The sequence below is a fragment of the Chelonoidis abingdonii genome, chromosome 3 (assembly GCF_003597395.2).
Source record: "Chelonoidis abingdonii isolate Lonesome George chromosome 3, CheloAbing_2.0, whole genome shotgun sequence".
NCBI lineage: Eukaryota > Metazoa > Chordata > Testudines > Testudinidae > Chelonoidis > Chelonoidis abingdonii.
Window position 1 is genome coordinate 83,261,338 of NC_133771.1, and position 19,930 is coordinate 83,281,267.

General features: G+C 38.9%; 1 protein-coding gene across 3 annotated transcripts in view; it reads right to left on the bottom strand.

The window, feature by feature from the left end:
• Positions 1-4,210: 4,210 nt before the first annotated feature.
• HACE1 (HECT domain and ankyrin repeat containing E3 ubiquitin protein ligase 1) overlaps positions 4,211-19,930 on the bottom strand; it is an 84,858-nt gene continuing 69,138 nt past the window's right edge. For all 3 annotated transcript variants that reach the window (XM_032783571.2, XM_032783573.2, XM_032783572.2), the window contains 5 exons: positions 13,106-13,237; positions 10,177-10,275; positions 9,830-9,900; positions 5,608-5,721; positions 4,211-5,136 (listed from right to left, as the gene is read on the bottom strand). In XM_032783571.2, the coding sequence (XP_032639462.1) occupies positions 5,034-5,136; positions 5,608-5,721; positions 9,830-9,900; positions 10,177-10,275; positions 13,106-13,237 (519 nt within the window). In that variant the 3' untranslated portion in view covers positions 4,211-5,033. The remainder of the gene's footprint in view (positions 5,137-5,607; positions 5,722-9,829; positions 9,901-10,176; positions 10,276-13,105; positions 13,238-19,930) is intronic.

Here is a 19,930-nt window from a genome sequence, read left to right on the forward strand (position 1 = left end):
AAGGGGAGAGGGTGTAGAGAGAGAGAGAGAGAGAGAGAGAGAGAGAGAGAATGTAAATAGATGTGAGAACAGAAGTATAAATGTTATTCTGAAATCCTACCTCATGATACAAATGATATTTTCATTCCATGAACATGCACTGCTATAGCAGCAAAAAAAGAGTTTAGAGAAGTCTATAGTGGAAGAACATAGTAGTGGGCTTAACAATGTCTGTTTAAAAAAAGGTAAAGTTTTTCAAATTGCTTATAATGATTTTATTAAATGTAAATATTTGTACGCTAAGCAGTTGTATAGTACTCTCTCTTTAAGTTCTGCAGTCAGGATTTTGAATACAATTACCCTGGGGTTTAACTAATCTTTGAGAGACAGAACTTTGGCCTGTGCTACATCCAAGAGTTAACCAGAGCTGCAGAAAGGGGAGTGTAAAAGTTTACTCCTGGGGGGAACTCTGTGCCATTGCACACAAGCAAAATTCATGTCCCTCACAGAATTTTTTTTCTCTGCAGAAACTGCATTCTGCCAGAGAGGCACTGCAGTTATGCCTTTCACCCACCAGGGGCTGCTATGGTACCAGAATAGAGATCAGCTCCCAAGCAGGAGCAGCCTAGCTTTGGACAAGGAGAAGAGGCTTTGTTCCCCCAGTGCCCTGCCCCTGGGGCCAGGTGAGGAGGCAAGGGTTATGAAGGGAATGGACTGCTTGGGGTACATGGGGCTGCTACATGATCACATACTTGAGAAAGGCTCCGAAAACTTCCCCATGTAAATACAACCACAAAGGATTTTTTTTTAAACATGAATTGCCAGATTTCTTAAGTGGAGTTGGTATTAATATTTTTAATACTATAATCTTGTAAACCTCAGAAATTAGCCTACAGAAGATTTGGCTCAAAGAAGTTATTTCCCTCCTTCTTCCACTTTTAGCCTATTTACTGTATATTCCATGTGAATTACAACTGTCATAGTCATTAGGTTACTTCTCACAGTTTATGCTTTTAATGGCTTTTGCAACATTAGATGCACAACATTTTCAAGCATCAAAAACCAGGCTTTGTTATATAACATTTTTATAAAGATAATAAAAGTTAATGAGCACTCATGATCTATGATCTGACAAGACATCTGTTCTTTTCTTTCTGAGATGATAAAACACCCACCGCGTCTTGTTCTGCACAGTGGGAGAGAACAAATATGATCCAATTAATCATGCTAAACTATAAGCTATATTAAGTTATAGTTTCTCAACAGGCTTGTCATACATAGCCTTTGCAATATGATTATTAAATCTTGCTTTCATCACGTGGTCAGCTCCAGCTAGTAATCCTGTTTATGTATATTAAATACAAAAAAAACCTGTTAATGCACATTTAAGACTGAGCTTCAAAACCTGCAGAAGCAAGGATAGGGAGTTCTACATATCATGGCAACAAAAGCTCTACTTCCTAACATGTATTTTGATAAAAGAGTTTTTCATTACATACTCAAAAAACTTGGCACTGATACACTAGCAGGCAAATAGTCTATAAATATGTATGTAACAGTATAGACCCCTGTATCCACACCTAATTGTAATAATTTTGTAGAAGACATCTTGTAATGTATCATTTGAAAACTCATAGTTTGCTGGAATCACCCTGTTAAAATATGTATGGCAACATTGTATGTAAAATAAGATTTCCCTGTATAACACCTTCCAAACCCCACAGCACTGACTAAACAGACGTTGGTAAATAGGTCTGTCATAAACAAAGGAGCGTGTGTTCTCCTTAATTTACTTTTAAGCAGTAAGGGAGGGAAGATAAAAGTTCCAACAGGTGAGAATAAAGCAACAGGGGCCATCCTTCCACATAGACTTTTTGTCTCCAGGTGCCCTGCTGGAAATGCTTCTCAAGAGAGGGACTGAAACTACATAAAAGGAGGGACAAACACCCCAAGGCACCTCACTCTCCCCGCCCCTTCTACTCACTGCACCTGAAGGGAAAAAGGAAGCAGTTGTTAGACTCTAGGGGAGGAGTCCAGGCCCTCATGATTTGGTCAGTAAGTGCTGTGAAAGCTTGTGGTGAGAAACTTTGCTTGAATCTGATATAGTTTAAGTTAGATATTAGTAAAAAAAAATCTATTTTTTTGTTCCAACCATTTCTGTCTTTTACACCTCATTATTTGTACTCACTTTAAAATGTTTGTAGTTAATAAACTTGTTTTAACTAACCCAGTGTGTTTAAACTAAGTATCTGAATAACTATTTGAGATAATAAACTGGCATATTATTCCCTTTAAGGAATAACAGACTTAAAATATTTTGTTCTGTCCCGGAGAGGGCTGGTCAGTACAGGGCATACATTTTGGGAGGGAAATCTGAGACTGGGGGTGTGTTGGGGTCATCTTGCAGTATAATCAAGGCAGATGAGAGCTCGAGTGCAACCCATGTGTGGCCGGAAGGCTGGAGTTACACACAGACACTCAGAGTGTAGCCTGAATGCAGGAGGGCTGTTTGTGAGCAGCGCCGGTGGGAGCTACTTCAACAAGGGATTGCAAGGCACTCAGGGTTGCAGGGCAGCTGCTCATTAGTCTGGATCATACCCTAGTATGTCACAACAGGTTAATTAAGTGGAAGTACAGACTGCTGCCAAGAGAAATGACACGTGAATAGTGAAAAGTTTTGTTTCTCACCATTTATCTGTGTCAGAAATGGTGTGATTGGTGACACTGTAAAACATAACAGAAAACACAGTTGCCATTTGCAATTTATCATACATGTACACCACCCTCCAGATACTTTAGGAATATTTTTCTGAGGACAGCATTTATTTAGCTCAACTAGCATTTACATTGTCTATGTTTAGTGTACCGTACGTAAACATCTGTGACCTTTTAAGATGGAAGGTGCCAGGGATACCATCTTTGGAATTAAATATAATAATCTAGCTCCAATCTTTTATCAGAAAGATATTTATAAGGAAGCATCTCTCAACATAGGAGAAATATGGTAAAATACACAGGTTCCTGTCTTTCTGTAGAATAAAACTGCAACATGTTTGATCAGTCACCTATAACTATACAAGAATCCATGTATAAATCAAGTGATTTGGAAACAATGTTTACTATTTGTTTGACAATACTATTATGTCAATAGGTAAAATCCCTTTAGTACATTAGCTCTGAATCTTTTGGTACAAAGTGGTTAGATTGTCCCATGGATCAAAATATTTTACTTCTTTGATAACAAATTACTTTTAAAAATAGTGGATTACTTGTGAGCGCTTTGTTCTCCTTTTCCCATGTCAATTACTGTCCTTTTACCATTACTGCTTGCTGTCCAGGATCATTAAGAATATGTAAGGATTTAAAGACTCATTTGAAGATTTTCCAGACCTCTCTCCACATATATGGCAATACTTCTTCATCAATGGACTGTTGCAAATCCATTAATAGAAAAGTACAAGGCAAATATAAATACAAGTTTGAAAATTGTGCATTCAGTCTTATGCCATTTGATGTTTAGTGTTTTAGATATTTCTTTTTAGCAGGCAGAGTTTTATGATCTTTGCAAACAGCTGTACACTACAATGAAACAGAAAATGTGAGAAGTATTTGACAGAAATTACTTAGTCATTACAAAACAAAAGCACTTGCAAGCTAAACCCCAGATATAAGCAAAAACATAAAAATTAAAAAAATCCCAGGTTAACTAGAAAAGGCAAAAACTACAATTTCATAGAAAGTAATGCTTATTTTACAGAAGGAAAAGATGGCAGTAACACTATGGGAAAGCCTTGTGGTGCAGGACTTCATGTACAATCAGGGAAAAAACTTTTACCATGATGTATGAACTAAGCTTGTGTGTAGGTGGGTTGCCCTCTATACAAGCATCTTGCGATTTTTTTCCCCTCTAAAACAGTAGAGTCTTCCAATAATTTAAAGAAGCTTTTTTCAATGTAATGTGAAGTATTACTCAGGAGTGGTATGTTTTCTTTGCTAATTCTCTATGATAGTGGAATAGGATTCCTAATTATTACAGTCTGCTTGGTACCTCAATACATTCAAGCTTTTTTCCTTTGTGCAATGTGAAAGCCTACTCAAAGCAATAGCCTTTGTCAACACAATGAAAGGTATATACTCATGCAAATGATGGTGCAATGTGATTGTTGAGACCATTAATATATGAATTCAGTCCAAACAAAAAACAAACAGTGGCCAGTCACAGATTCTGCTAAAAATATTAAAATTTAATTATACCTTTTCTACATAGGACTATAGCAAGGCATGAGAAAAGGTATTCTTCGAATAAAGAACAGATATACATCTAAAACAATATATATAAGTTCTAAACTGCTAATTGACAATGAAGTCAAATACTTTAATATTTAGTAAAATATAGTGTACATTTTCATATATAATATAAATTAGATCTTAATTCCATCCGCCATTTACTTTTCAGTGACAATGGTCTAAATTTTACATATTATATGCACATTAAAATACTAAAAAGTTAAAAACCATTTAATATAAAGTACAATTCAGTAAGTGGGAAAATACATAAGATCTGTCATTTTGTACACTAGCTAAATCAAACTTTCTATACAGTGTTCTCTCCAAAAATAAATGGCACTTTTACATGCAATAAGACACACAAGTGTGTGTGTTAATAGCATATCATGTGAGTGGGAGGTCAACTAAAAAACTCATTCATCCACACAGTTGAGAATCAAATAAAATTGGTGGGAAACATTGACAAACCCACTCATCTTCGTGTTACGTTAATGCTAATGAAAATATGCTGCTTTCAATACTAATCTAACATTAAAAAACAAAGATACAGTGTACTATGAAATTTAAATCATGTAACAGTATCACAGACTGAATTAGACAACATAATGGACAGGAAAGAGATCCTTTATTTTTTTTTTATTTTTTTTTTTTAAAGTCAGCCCTGTCTGAATCGCAGCATATAGGCTGCTTTTGTGTTGACAGTTTCCAAAATTACTTCCGCCACTCTGAATTGCGCATCAGTAGTCAGATGAGTTTTCCAGACTTCATTATGCCATTGTGTAACCATAGCTTCCACAGTGTAATGCCACAAGAAGCCTGTTCTTAAGGATTTCTTTGCTTGGATATTCAGGTAACTTGAGCATGTTGATACTAAAATAAAAGCATTGCCATTAAATATGAGAAGTAGAAGTAGGATGAAAAATTTGATTGTTTTGTACTAGGTAATTAATATGAAACTGTCCTCTCAAATACGTATTCAAATCAGAAAACCCTGAAGTTGTCATATTTATGAAAAAACTCACTGCTGCATTGCAGTACCTTTCAGCATTCAAATGTACTGCAAGATAATAAGTTCCCTGTGGTTTAAAGTAAAAAGCAATATAGTAATTTAGCTTGAAGCATCCCTTAGTGATATTGTACTGCCTTCCATTAACTACATGGGAGTAGTTAAGGTTTTTCCTTCAAATATATAACTACTTATGGCTTAACAACCAATTTTAGGTTTTCCTTTTAATTAGGTTGTATAAGAGGGTTGCACCTGAAGTGTAAAACAAATAATGAAAACAATGAAAGGATTCTGCTCAGTTTCTTAATGCATTTAAATGAGGCTATTTAACATACCATGTACTTGATGTTGGTAGCAAATTTCGAGTATATGGCACAGCTGCAATTGTGAAATTCTGCAATCCACTGCCACCCATTATATGGGCAAAGCCACCATGAGGAACCCTGGAACTGAAAGCATCTACCAATTATTAACACATTAAAAGGGTACTTGGGAGCTGAAAAACCAGCACACTGTAGAAAGCTGGTCTTGCCTCATCTAATAACCAGTGCTAAAAAATGGTTACCTATCTTTCCGTAACTGTCACTCTTTGAGATGTGTTGTACATGCACCTCTAATGGAATGGACATGTGCAACTTGTACACAGTTCTCAGAGAACCTTTCCCCCCGACATCAGCAGTACTTACTGGGGCAGCTCACGCACCCTCTACTGCCAAGTGCCACTGCATGCCAGTAGAAGAGGGTGGAGTCACCCCAAGTCCCCTCAGCTCTTTCTTACTGGATAGATTCTGATAGAAAGGGGAAGGAGGGTGGGTTGTGGAATGGACATGTACAAAACATCTGAAAGAACAACAGTTACAGAAGGTAGGCAACATTTTCTTCAAGTGATTGTACATGTCCATTCTATTATAGGTGATTCACAAGCAGATTAACATGGAGGTGGGCTTGGACAGTCATCGTAAAACTGGCATTGTTCCTGGACTGATGGGAAACTGCATAATGAGCAATAAAAGTGAGTACTGATTACCAGGCTGCTGCTTTGCAAATATCTAAATAGGTAGTTGCGCTAGGAAAGCTCCTGAAGTTGTATGTGCTCTACTCAAATGAGCCAATAATCACAGGGTTGGCATGATATTAGCTAACTGGCAGCACAAATAAATACGAGAGAAAATCCTCTGAGTGGAAACCAGTGTGCCTTTTACCCTATCCACAAATCACAAGAAATAACCACAATGACATTCTAAAGGGTCTGGTGCTGCCCAAGGTGAAGGCCAATGCTTTCCTCACACCCAACAAATGAAGATTCTCTTAATCTGTATGCATGTGATGCTTCAAGAAAACCATCAATCAGGCAATGTATTTGCTAATGTGGACACTGGAAGCTACCTTGGTCAAGAATTTTGGGTGAGGTAAAGGTAAACTTTATACTTATGGAACATGGCACAAGGATGTTCTGAAACCAAGGCTCAAAATTCACCGATTCTCCTTGATGTTATAGCAACTAGAGAAAACACTTGCACACACTAGAGAGAGTAGGGAGAACATGTCACAAGAGGTGCAAAGGGAGGCCCCATTCATTTTGTTAGCACAAAGTTGAAATCTCATGGGTGAACAAGTTCTTATACTCAAGAGTATAATCTGTTCAACTCTTTTAAAAATCTGATAGTAGACTGCTTTTTTTCCAACCCCATAACTAGGGCCCTACCAAATTCACAACCATGAAAAACGTGTCACAGACAGTAAAATCTGGTCTTGTGTGCTTTTACCTTCCACTATACAGATTTCACAGGGGAGACCAGTGTTTCTCAAATTGAAGGTCCTGACCCAAAAGGAGGTTGCAGGGGGTCACAAGGTTATTTTAGGAGGAGTTGCAATATTGGCACCCTTACTTCTGTGCTGACATCAGAGCTAGGCGGCTGGAGAGCGATGGCTGTGGGCCGGGCACCCAGCTCTGAAGGGAGCACCCTGACAGCAGCACTACAGATATAAGAGTGGCAATACCATAGCATGCCACCCTTATTTCTGCGCTGCTGACTTCTGAGCTTGGTGGCTGGATAGTGGCAACTGCTGATTGAGGGCCCAGCTCTGTGGGCAGCAGCACAGAAGTAAGAGTGACAATACCATATCATGCCATCCTTACATCTGCGCTGTGCTGGCGGCAGCTCTGCCTTCAGAGCTGAGGTCCTGGCCTGCATCCACTGTTCTCCAGCTGCCCAGCTCTGAAGGCAGTGCTGCCGCCAGCACCAGCAAAGAAGTAAGGGTAACAGTACCGCAACCCCTGCTACAATAACCTTGCAACTCCCCCCCCCCGCCCCCCATACACACACAACTCCTTTTCGGGTCAGGACCCGTACAATTCCAACACTCTGAAATTTCAGATTTAAATAGATTAAATAATAAAATTTGCAATCTTATGAGCGTGAAATTGACCAAAATGAACTGTGAATTTGGTAGGGCCCTACCCATAACTACCCACTGGAGGATGGAATGCTGAAATCACTGTCAGATGTACTTTAATGGAACTGTCAGACCTTGCCATTTTAGGGGCAACAGATAATACAAAAATGTGGAAGCCTGAACTGGAGAGATTTCTCAGCTGAGAGCAGGTAGAAAAATGTTTCCATTTGGCCAGGGAAGTATGTCTAACTGCAGGCTTTCTGCTGTTCAGAAGCAGCTCTGGAATGATTTTCAAGCAAGTCATGGTGTTAGCTGTGAAGCATCCATGCTATCAAGTGAAGGGCCTGTAGGTTGGGACGGAGCAGATTGCCATAGTCCTGAGAAAATTATATCTGACTCTAATGGGAGAAGTAGAGGAGGCCTCACTAACAATGCTAACAGGTTGAGGACCACTGTTTCCAAGGCCACGTTGGTACTATTAGTATGAGGCAAGAATGATCCTGCTTGGCTTCAAATATGACCGACATTTACCAATAAAAAGCTGATGCTTCCAAGCCTGTCTATAATGCTCAAAAGGCCAAGATGATTTCTTGCTCACTGAAGAAACAATAGGTTTCCACCACCAACCATGCTTAGCCAAAACTTCAGACCATAAGCAGATACATCATAGCAGAAAAGTAATAGTAATTTGAGCCATTTCTGCCAAGTTCCAGTCCTACACTTCAAAGGTATCAACAATATAAATTTAATTACTGTTAAAAAAAGCTGTAACATCATAGCAGTATGTGATCTGTAAACAAAGCAAACAGGGCTCTAACAAGGCTTGTATTAGTCAATTTCATGAACACATGTCAGAATTCCCCTAGTTCATTAAAAAGGCTATAAACACAATGGATTCCACTTACAGCACATATCCCAAACCAGTGCTTTTCAAAGTACCATTCTGGATTTAGGAATAGCAAAACTGAACTAATGTAAAAAATAGATTTCGCTAATTTAGAAACACTAGAAACAGAGACCTGGAAGTAGTGCAGGTAGAATTACAGGAGTCAGTTCTGCAAGGGATGGAAGAACAGATCAAAACTTTCACTAATAACCCCCTAAACTGACCATGATCCTTGGAGATATTGTATCTATTAAGAGCTTCACTGAGACTAATGGGGGTTGGAGACATTTTTAGTGGCCCATCTATAGCTGCGGAACTCTTTGCCACAAGACTAAAGGATGACCACAAACTTGGCTCCCTCCAGGGAAAAAGGCAATATCCTCTTTTAATTGCCTGCCCACAAAATTAACAGGAAAAAGAAAAATCCACTATTCTGTCATTTCAAAGATGTGGGAGAGAAGACTGAATTTATTTTTCCTGTCCTTCAAATTCTAGCTGCCTCCCAGAAACAAGGGCAAGAGAAAAATTAGGCCTATACACTGACCACTTAAGTGGTATAAACAGGATCTTCTGTTGACCTACTCTGCAACCAGGTATTTGAACCTTGCACGGAAATTGAGACATTCACTGACTCATGTACTCCCTATGGCAGGTGGAGCTCCTTAACCCCTCCTTGAATATATCTTCCCCATGAAAAGGGAGGCACAAGTGACTCATGACAGAAGGAACTAGAATTTTGGACAGAGTCATACTGGGGGAAAACTCTTGGAACAGCCTAGTTTGGAGTGAAACTTTATATTGCATTGTTTATTTTATCTGCCAGTAAAAGAACCAACTTGGAAAGAAAAGTAGTTTGGACACTCAAGTGTGTTCTATTGTAGAGCAGTATGACAACTGCCCATTCAAATACGGATTTATGTACATATTTGTAAAAACTCTCAGATATCACAACAATGGGCAAAAGTTAGTATCTATGATAGCTAAAAATAGCAAGTTAACCACACAAGAGGTATAATACACAGGAATAAGTGATGAAATAAAACTAAGTGACTACCAAAATTACAGTAAGTGTTGACAAATACTAATTAACCATTTTGGTGGTAACAAACAGTACAACTCTTTACAGATCAACAAACAGACTCCCAGGTGAGTATTCAGGTTGCCCAGTTAGGTAAACAAACAGTTCTTGGTCATGAAATGTGTCTTTCCATTTGCAGTCCAGTTGACTCCAGAGTATTTGTAATATATGCAGTATAAACAGAAATATTTCTCACCTGCCAGTAACAAATTGTAATAGTAACACTCGCTCTTCCTGAGTTAGTTCTTCTACAACATCCCAGAACCACTAAATGAAAAAAAAGGGTGTTTAATGGAAAATGAAAACTTTTTTCTTTTAATTTGAAAAAAAAGATATAAACAAATAGGGGCAAATTTAAAATTTTATGGTTTAAATTATGGAAATTAGCTCTGAGTCAGATTCATACCTTATTTTATTATGCGACATTCCCATCTTAAGTGATTTATAGGAATACTTTGATTAATGTAAGTTTTTATCCAAAAGTAGTAAAAACTCTGAAGGATTAAAATACAATATTCTCCATCCATTCAGCTGGGACTTTACCTGAATAACAGGGTCTTCTCTTTCATAGCCACTTGTGTATTCTGTATTTTTTATCCAATCACTCACATCAATTTCTGGCATACCAGACAGCAACAGCTCCTTCAGGGGGACAAAAACAAATCTTGATTAGTCTTCTCTACAAACAATTATTTGAAGAGTGCAGTTGCTTTAATTAAAGAATAATCCTGAATTAAGCCAAAATGCTTTTTCTGTTTCAATTTCCTTTCAATACTTTATTCCTAATAATAAATAAGATATCAAATCTTATAATACAAGATCCTTGAGTCTCCTACATTTTAAAAAAGACAGGCAAACCTTTGTGTATTATTTAATTCCACCTGCAAGTCATCAGAAGTAGAAATTTTATTACATGCAAGTGCTGTGTAAGCAAGGGAGCTAGTACAATCCTGGTACCAGAGTTCCACTAGAACCAACCTATCCACCCATCCTCCAGGCAAGGTGGATCTTTGCAGACGACCAACCCTTCAATGCACAGAAATGGATTGGCTGAAAAACCTGTCATCTTGACTGGGAAAGTCTAGTGCCACAGCTAGAGGTAGTTTTTCTTTGGCCTTCTCTCCTGGAAAGGGGGAAGCAACTTTCATCCTTTTCGGCAGAGATAATCCAAACTATATCTGATCTAGTGTGAGATAGAAGGAAGACTGGCATCTTTCTAAACAGGCTATTCTCAGTAGAGTGATGCCAAAAATTCACCGAGATGGAGGATCAACCTATGCTGAGACAATGAGAAGGGGAACCCTACTAATTCATTACTTCCAGACTAAGACAACTTAATATTTTAGATATGAAACTAGAAGTCAAAGATACAGTTTCAAAGTAGGTAAAAGCTTTGTCTCATAGCCACCAGAACCCCTTTTATTAAAACAGATTTTAAGTGGAATAGTTAAGTGTATGAGGGCTGCCAAGTTTGTCTACACTGAACTACACAACTACATATTCAAGCTTAATATAAAATACATTAAATCCCTTAGATCAGAATGAGAAATCCTTTGTGTTATATTGTTTCACAGACTTCTGATACAGGAAAAAATTCTCTTGGAAAGCATACTTGAATATTAAAAACCAAAGCACTTGCGTAACTGGAAGACTGAGTTGTTAATTTCATTTTGAAAAGTTTGAATCAGTTGCTATCTATACAATAAAACCTGGTAAAGATTTTACAGGTTAAGAAATTTTAAACCTGTAAGTGATCACCTGAAATGATAATGTTTTATTATTAAAAATGAAAACCTATTTAAATTTTTAATATAATATTTTTAAATGCTATATGAAAATATCAATGTCAGTTTTAAATGTATAGAAGCACAAGTGAGTGATTGTACCACAAACTACTATTCAGAAGGCCAAATTTGGAGCTTAAAGCTGTGTTTTGTTCCTTGCTCAGCAGGAGCTGAATGCACTGTGAAGAGAGGGACAGGGAGCAAAAGAGGCACAGTGTTCTTAACACTTGTCTGATACACCTTGCTGATGTGAGGATGGAAGATCAGGTTCTAGACTGACCCCACCACCTTAATCAAGGTGACAGTGACAGAACAGGAGGGAAGGGAGGATATACCTAATGATCAAAAAAGCATCCCTGAGACGGGACAGAAGGAAAAAATGCTTAATGAACAGCAGCAAAACTTTTGTGAATGCCTCTCATTAGAACTCAGTGGACTGGCAGTACAGCATAATCTACAATATGGGGGGTGGGGGAGGGGAGGGTAATTTCAACATTCTACCAAAAATAGCATATATAAACGAATCACAGGGCAATATTTCAAATCCTTCAGATAGTATGTCTAATGAACTGGTGTCCCCAACATGACAACTAGGAATTGTATTTGAGCTTGCATGTGTGTGCACATGTGCATTATCTATGTACACCAGGATCTTAGGTGACCAGCAAGACAAAGGACAAAATACTGAAGAAACTAAAGTCTGTATTTCTTTGAAAACAAGGGAAAGAAATTAATTTTCAGTGGCTTCTCTGTTCCCCCTCCCATGACACCCAAATATGTGCACAAACACACATATATACTTTGCAGGAGGAAAAACATGAGAGTGTTGTATAAATTTGTAACATCAGCACATGTACGTAGTGGAGGCTGGAACTCTAATTTACCCTTCAGAATAAAATAAATGAGGCAAGACTGCATAAGAAGGATTTTTGTGGAATTTCTGCTCTGAATTTTTTGGTTTTAGTAAAATATTTGGGTGTTTAGTTTAACTACAATACTCCAGTATAAGTAGAATTTCCAATCTTAAGTTGGAAAAAACCTTTAATTTTACATTAAATAATATGTAATGCTTACAGTATGATCTATATTTTTACATTCAGTGAGACCTGGGCTCCTAAATCATTATGAAAATTTTACACCAAGTGATTTTGTGGCTTACGAAGAAGGAAAGAAGAGAAACATCCAAACAGACAGGAAAACAACCATGGAATATCATGGAAAACAGGCAGAAAAGGCCCTGACTGGTGGTCACTTTCTCCAAGGTATTAAGTATATATGTAGTCAGAAATGAAAAATGGAGCAACTACACCAAGTTTTTTAGGAAAGTAAATTTGATTCAGAAAGTAGGAAGTGAGTGAAGACAAATAAACTAGGCAATAGGAACGTTTCCTGAAGTTTACTGAAGGGATTTATGGACACCACAAGACATATTCACTTTCTATCTTGGGTATTACAAAGCACGACTTTACTGTTGTAATGAGTGACCAATACTACCGTCTTTCAGGAAAATGCTCACCTAAAGTAATCAGAGTGAACAAGGGCAGAAGTTTCAGAGCAGGTCTATAGAAATGAAAACCAAAGCATGAATATCAAATCTCTTTCAAAACACTGAGCTTTACTTCTGCCTCATTACATTAGCAATGAAGTGCTGAATGCTGTCACTTACAAATATAGGCACTGCTGCTTACCAGTTCATATTCATCAAAAAGCTGTATAAGAGAAGGTGGTATGAACATATGAAATCCTTGCAAAAAAGCATTTATCTGAGGCTGAATGGCTCTTGTCATTCGAAGTTCAGTAACAAGTTGGACATACTCAGCCTGCAATGAAAGATATTGAAAACATTAAAATGAGGTATTTTATGGTAAAAAGTACACCTCTCTCTCAATATAACGCTGTCCTCGGGAGCCAAAAAAAATCTTACCACTTTATAGGTGAAACCGCATTATATTGAACTTGCTTTGATCCACCAGAGTGCGCAGCCCCGCCCCCCCCCCGCCCCCCCGGAGCACTGCTTTACCGCATTCTATCCGAATTTGTGTTATATCGAGTCACGTTATATCACAGTAGAGGTGTATATAAAAATACATATGCATGAACATAGTCCTGCCTACATTAAGATTATAATTCAAAGTAAATTCTAGCTACAGTTTTCAATGCATTCTTCACTCATCTAACTAAGGCTAGCAACTGCAGCACACATGGTCACATTTTCAAAAGGCCTCTAAAAAAAGAAACTTACAAAGTTTGAGCAAGCACCCTTCTATTTCCTTTTTGCCCTCACAAATGTATGTAGCACAGCCATATTTTGTGGGGCATGTTTTTGGAGACTACTTCTGGAATAACAGTGCAGCACAGTCCCAACAAAGGCTTGGATCTAGACCAAGAATGCTAATGGAATTTTACATTGTCATTTTCTGACTGAATGAACAATACAACCTCAAACATCAGTTTGGATGGAATTTCCTTTTCTTGTTTTTTAACTAAACAGGAGAAAAACAAAAGACCTACAATATGAAAATATTCAGTTGGACACCATTGATGTACTGTATCCCACACATTTTAAGCAATCTGCAAGTGGGAACCTCTCACTCTCCACGTTCCAAGATACACACTAAATGAAACAAGACCTTGGCTCACTCCCTTTTTATCATTCAAAACTGCTACTACTATGGAGCAGTCAAAAAGGAAAAGGGACTTTCAAATGGGGGGCAGAAAGACAGCTTCATCCAGCTTTACATTGCCTGGACCACGAACACAGCGCTATGTGCTTGTGCACAGCCTGCCAGTCTATTCCAGCTCATCTTGATACACACTATATAAGTCTAACACATTCTCTTTACTCAATACAGGCATCTTTCTACTTGGGAATCTAAACTTATGCCAAGACTTCTCAAAACTAAGTTAAATCAACTTTGGCTCTGAGTGATACATGCAGCAGCAGAGGGGAAAAAAAGCAATTTAGTACAGTACTGTATTAAACACAAACTACTAAAAAATAAAGGGAAAGTGTAAAAAAGATTTAACAAGGTAAGGAAACTGTTTTTGTGCTTGTTTCATTTAAATTAACGTGGTTAAAAGCAGCATTTTTTTTCCTGCATAGTAAAGTTTCAAAGCTGAATTAAGTCAATGGTCAGTTCTAAACTTTTGAAAGAACAACCATAACGTTTTGTTCAGAGTTACGAACAACTTCCATTCCCGAGGTGTTCGTAACTCTGAGGTTCCACTATAAGTCTAAAATGACAACATTTAAAAAATATCCCTATTTTGAAAGGCTGCCCAATTTCAGAGAAATCTCTTATACTTTATTCTAACAGGAACTGGTAGTTTCTTCAAAATTGGAAGAAATTCTCTTTTCAGTGTAAAAGTAGTAGTAACGTAAGAGTGAGATGAATGATTAGTTAAATGTTTGTGAAGTGCATGCAAAAGGAGAAGGGTGAAGATGTACTTAAGTAAACCAAGATTCCAGTCTCTTCCAAGGACACCACTGAATGGCAGGCTAAACTAGGTTGAGGGAACCTAGGGGGAGAGACACACCTCTGGAAATACTCATTTCCAACATGCATGGGACTGGGAATGGCTTAAGAATACTTTTCTAGATGTCCAAAAAGCCACAATCCCTCAGCTGAGGAAGAAGGCCATAATGGTTTTAAAAAGCAAAACCACAAAACTGATTTAACAGTGAAGAGAAGGCAGCTATAAAAAAAATTGTATAAAAGGAGGATGTTAAACAGCAGCTATTAAAGTTAGACATTTTTAAACCAGCAGCTCCAGACAACCTGCATCCAAGGATCTTAAAAAGCTGCCTGAAGAGCTCATTGGATTGGTAATGATGATTTTCAGTAAGCTAACATACCAGGGAAGTCCCAGTAGACTAGAAGAAAGCTCATTATGTGGCAATATTTAAAAAGAAACAGGATGACCCAGGTAATTATAGGCCTGTCCGTCTGACATTGACCCTGGGCACGATAGGAGAACAGTTGATATGGGAAAGAATTAAAGAAGGGTAACATAACTAACATCAACCAACATGGGTTATGGAAAACAGAGTCTATCAAACTAACTGGATATCTTTTTCTTATGAGATTATAAGTTTGCTTGATTAAGGCAATAGTGTTGATGTAGTATACTTTGACTTAGTCCCAACATGACATTTTGATAAAAAACTAGAAATATATAAAATGTACCTGTCACTCGTTAAATGAATTAAAAGCTGGCTAACTGATAGGTCTCAAAATGTATCTGTACACAGGAAATAATCAAATGGGTGTGTTTTTAGTGAGGTACCGCAGGGATAAGTTCTTGACTCTTACTATAATGTACTTATTAAACAACATGGAACAAAACAAAACAATTGATAAAGTTTGCAGATAACATAAAAATTGGGGAGCAGCAAATAATGATGAAGAGGACAGGCTACTGATAAAGAGCAATCTACATGGCTTAGTAAACTGGGCACAAGCAAACAAGATGCACTTTAATAGGGCTAAATGTAAACATTTACTTACATAATGGAAGGCTCTCTCCTGGGAAGACACTGAAAAGGATTTGAGGGTTGTGGTGGATAATTAGCTGAACATGAGCTCCCAGTGTGCCGCTGTGGCCAAAAGGGCTAATGTAGTCCTTGGATGCATAAACAGGGGAATCTCAAGTAGGAGCAGAGAGGTTATTTCACCTCAGCGGCTGGAATACCATGTCCAGTTCTGGTATCCACCATTCAAGAAGGTTGATAAATTTGAGAGGCTTCAGAGAAGAGCCACAAGAATCTCTGAAGGATCAGAAACCTTTCCTCATAGCAACTGAGCTCCTTGAGTCTATTTAGCTTAACAAAGAGAAGTTTAAGTGGTGACTTGATTACAGTCTGTAAGTATCTACATGGGGAACATATTTAATAATGCGCTCTTCAATCTAACAGAGAAAGGTACACCATGATCCAATGGCTGGAAGTGAAGCTAGACAAATTCAGACTGAAAGTAAGATGTAAAATACGAGAGTAATTAACCATTGGATCAACTTACCAAAGTCATGGTGTCTTGTCCATCACTGAAATTTTTTAAATCAAAACCATATGCTCTAGTTCTACAGCCTGTGTTATGTAGGAGGTCAGACTACATGATCACAATGATCCCTTCTGGACTTGGACTCTATGAATCTGTACTAAGTCTGCTTTGGTGAACAGGGCAGAGGAGTCCTTTTGGTTCAACAGAGGGAAAGGTACTGCAGGGACATTCTATGAAATATGCACCGCTTGACAAGGCACAAAAGACATCAGTGGCTATCCAATGTAGCTAATGAAGTTACCAGTCTTTATGACCCTTCACGCCACTGGTCTTTGACTTCAGCAGCCAAGAGACCAAGATTGCCTTTCATGCATCATAGAAAGGAAATCCTCCAGCAATGCCAAGTGGTGAAGTGTCAGGTGTAGGTGAATACTGGAAGTCAGACACAAACCTTCATCCTTGGCACCAAGGATGTTAGGCAACATCCTAGGTGACTGAATAGCCCCTTTTAAGACAGCACTGCTCACCCCCATAAAGGAAGAGGCTAGTAAAAGTGCCATAATATTGCCTGCCCAACTCTAATCTGGACAGTTTTACCACATCTGGTGGATCATCCACACACGTGGTCATTCTGTACGCAAAACAAGAGCTCTCACCATGGGGATATAGAACATACGGACTCTAATAGATAACACCACATCAAGACCTGAAAGGTGTACATTATTAATTGCAAGGGAACTTGCAAGATGGAGCATCAATATGGCTGCCCTCAGCAAAAGACGACTTGGAGAATGGGGACTTCTGTCCGAGTTCCTAACTGTGGGGTGTGCCCCTCTAGAGGGCATGGAGGAACATCCAGAGTGGGCGCAACAGGGCCCAGACCAGCCCCCACAGAGGCAGGGAGGGAGTGCCACCCAGCCCCCAGCCACGTCCCTGGCTTCTGGCCCTGTGCCTTGGCCCCATTGCCAGCCTTGACGTGGCTCTGCTCCTGGTCTCCCCACCAGCCTCGCCCATTGGACACAGCTCCATTCCTGGCCTGGGGTGAAGGCTAGGGGTAAGGCTGGGAGCAGAGCAGCACCTGGCCATGGGCCAGCTGCTGGTCCCCCCTACAGCTCAGTTGAAGCTCTGCTTCTGTACCCAGCCTCAGCACCGCTCTCAGCCCCAGACCCACCCCCAGCTGCGGCCCCACCTTTGGCCCCCTTACCCTGTCTGTGTCTCCCTCCTCCCTACCTCCAAGCCACATCCCCGCTCTCAGCTATAAGTAGACAGGGGGATGTGGAAGGGGGAGCGGGGGACGACTGTCAAAAGTTTGGGGCTCGCTGAACTAGGAGGTGGCTAATCTTTTGGAAAGGGAAAACAGCAGAGGAAGAAAGGATTTATGGCATTTATTTTGCCATTAGAAGCAGCTTTCTGAAGTCACTGAAAGATTTATCCATGGGAGACTAATACCAGAGTAGGGAAAGATAGCGAGGCTTGAAACAGTGTAATAAAGACCAATGGAGTTGGAAAAATGAACAGCAATAGTCTCCTACTTCAGCAAGTGTGCTGAGCATGAACTCTATTACCAACACAGTATTTAAGCAAGCAGACAATTATAAAACCTCTTGGATGCACTGGAGATCAAAGTAATGACACCTGAATGACTGTCATTATATGGCAAAGTGGCATTAATATAACCAGAGCAATGCAAGGGGCAAATAGTTGGACTCACCATACAATGATCAGAGTCATTTTTAAATTACATGCTGCTGCCCCTCAGCTGAAGATATTAAATCTAAAATTGAACATAGCAAAGCAGAGACATCCATTTCTTCAAGAAAAACTAAGAGAAGACTTAGGGGAAAGTTTGATAACATTACATCATCAACCACTAATGTACTGTAAAAGTGGAATATATTCAAAACAGCCATTCTTCAAGCCTCAGAAGATATTCTAGCCATAAATCAAAGATGGCACCAGGACTGGTTCAATGAAAAAATCCTCAAGCAAAAGAATGATGTGTATGTCTTGACAAAATGACAAAATCAACATTAAAGAAAGATAAATTCAAGTACCCGCAAGCCAAGGGTTAAAGACTGCATTCATTCCTACAGGAAAACTGGTGGGAAAAGAAAGCAGAAGAAATACTGCATTATGTCAATACTAGCATAACATTGTTTTAGGATTCCCTGAAAGCTATGTATGTCCATCAAAATCTGGACCAGCTCCACTAAAGAATTCAGGTGGATCTACCTTAATCAAGGACAAGTGAGACATCTCTGAAACATGAGTACAACACTTCACTGAGCCATGGAATCACTCTTTACTATCAACCAACAGGTGCTAGAGGAATTGACCCCATACATGAAGAAATTGCCCAACTACCTACCATTGAGGAAGCGCAAAGAGCTATCAAACAAATGAAGTCAGGCAAACACCTGGCAAAGATGACATACTAGATGAAATCTTTAAAACTTGCAGGCCTAAATGCTGTCAATTATCTACATGAAATCAAAGATGGGAAGCCAAGCAAATTCCTCAGGGCTTCAAAGATCAGTTACACTGGCATCAATTCTGACTGTGGTAACTACTGGGGTATTTCCCTGCTATCTGTTAGTAGCAAAATTCTCAACACCCATATTTTGCTCAATCAGTTTGTCAAAACAGTATCAGATACGTTTCTACCAGAGAGCCACTGTGGATTTAGATCAGGTCAAGGCACCAGACCTGGCTTTTGTTGACACACAGATTCAGGAAAAAAAAAAAAAAAATGAACAAAAACACAGAACTGTACACTGTCTTCATTGACCTAAAAATAGCATTCAGTACTGTGAGCAGAAACAGCCTCTGGAAAATTCTAGAAAAGTTTGGCTGCTCCACCAAATCTGCCAACATCATATATCAATTTCACAAAGACATGACTGGTCAAGCCCTCTCAGATAGTGACCTTTTAAACAATTTCCCATATATAATGGAGTAAAACAAGCCTGGCCCTTTTTCGTCTCCTCTTTGTAGCAGTTCTGAATTACGCAAAGACCAGCCTTCCAAAGGGCATCTTCGTAAGGTATGGAACTGATGGAAAAGTCTTCAATGTCCAAAGGCTTACTGCAAATATAAAAATTCTTGAGGAACTCATACAGGAAGCCCTTTTTGTGGATGACTGTGCACTACTTAGCCACAGTGATAACGATCTACAGCTTATCCTTGACAGGTACTCTGAGGCAACTAAAAACAGTTTCAACTCACTATCAGCCTGGAAAAAAAAAAAAAATAAGCCTTCTTTCGACCAACCACCAGCCAAATATTGCCACGGATTGTTTAAGCCAAAGACTGTCAATAACTTTACATACCTGGGCAGTACTATCTTAACATGAAAGCTGAAGTCGAATATAAAAGGAAAGCCAGACCTTCAGAAGACTTTGCCATAGGATACTCACCCAGCACACCATCCAACACTTAACAAAACCTATAATACCCAATGCAGCAGTAATAGCATCCCTTTTAGACAGGTGTGAAACACAGACAATTTACCAC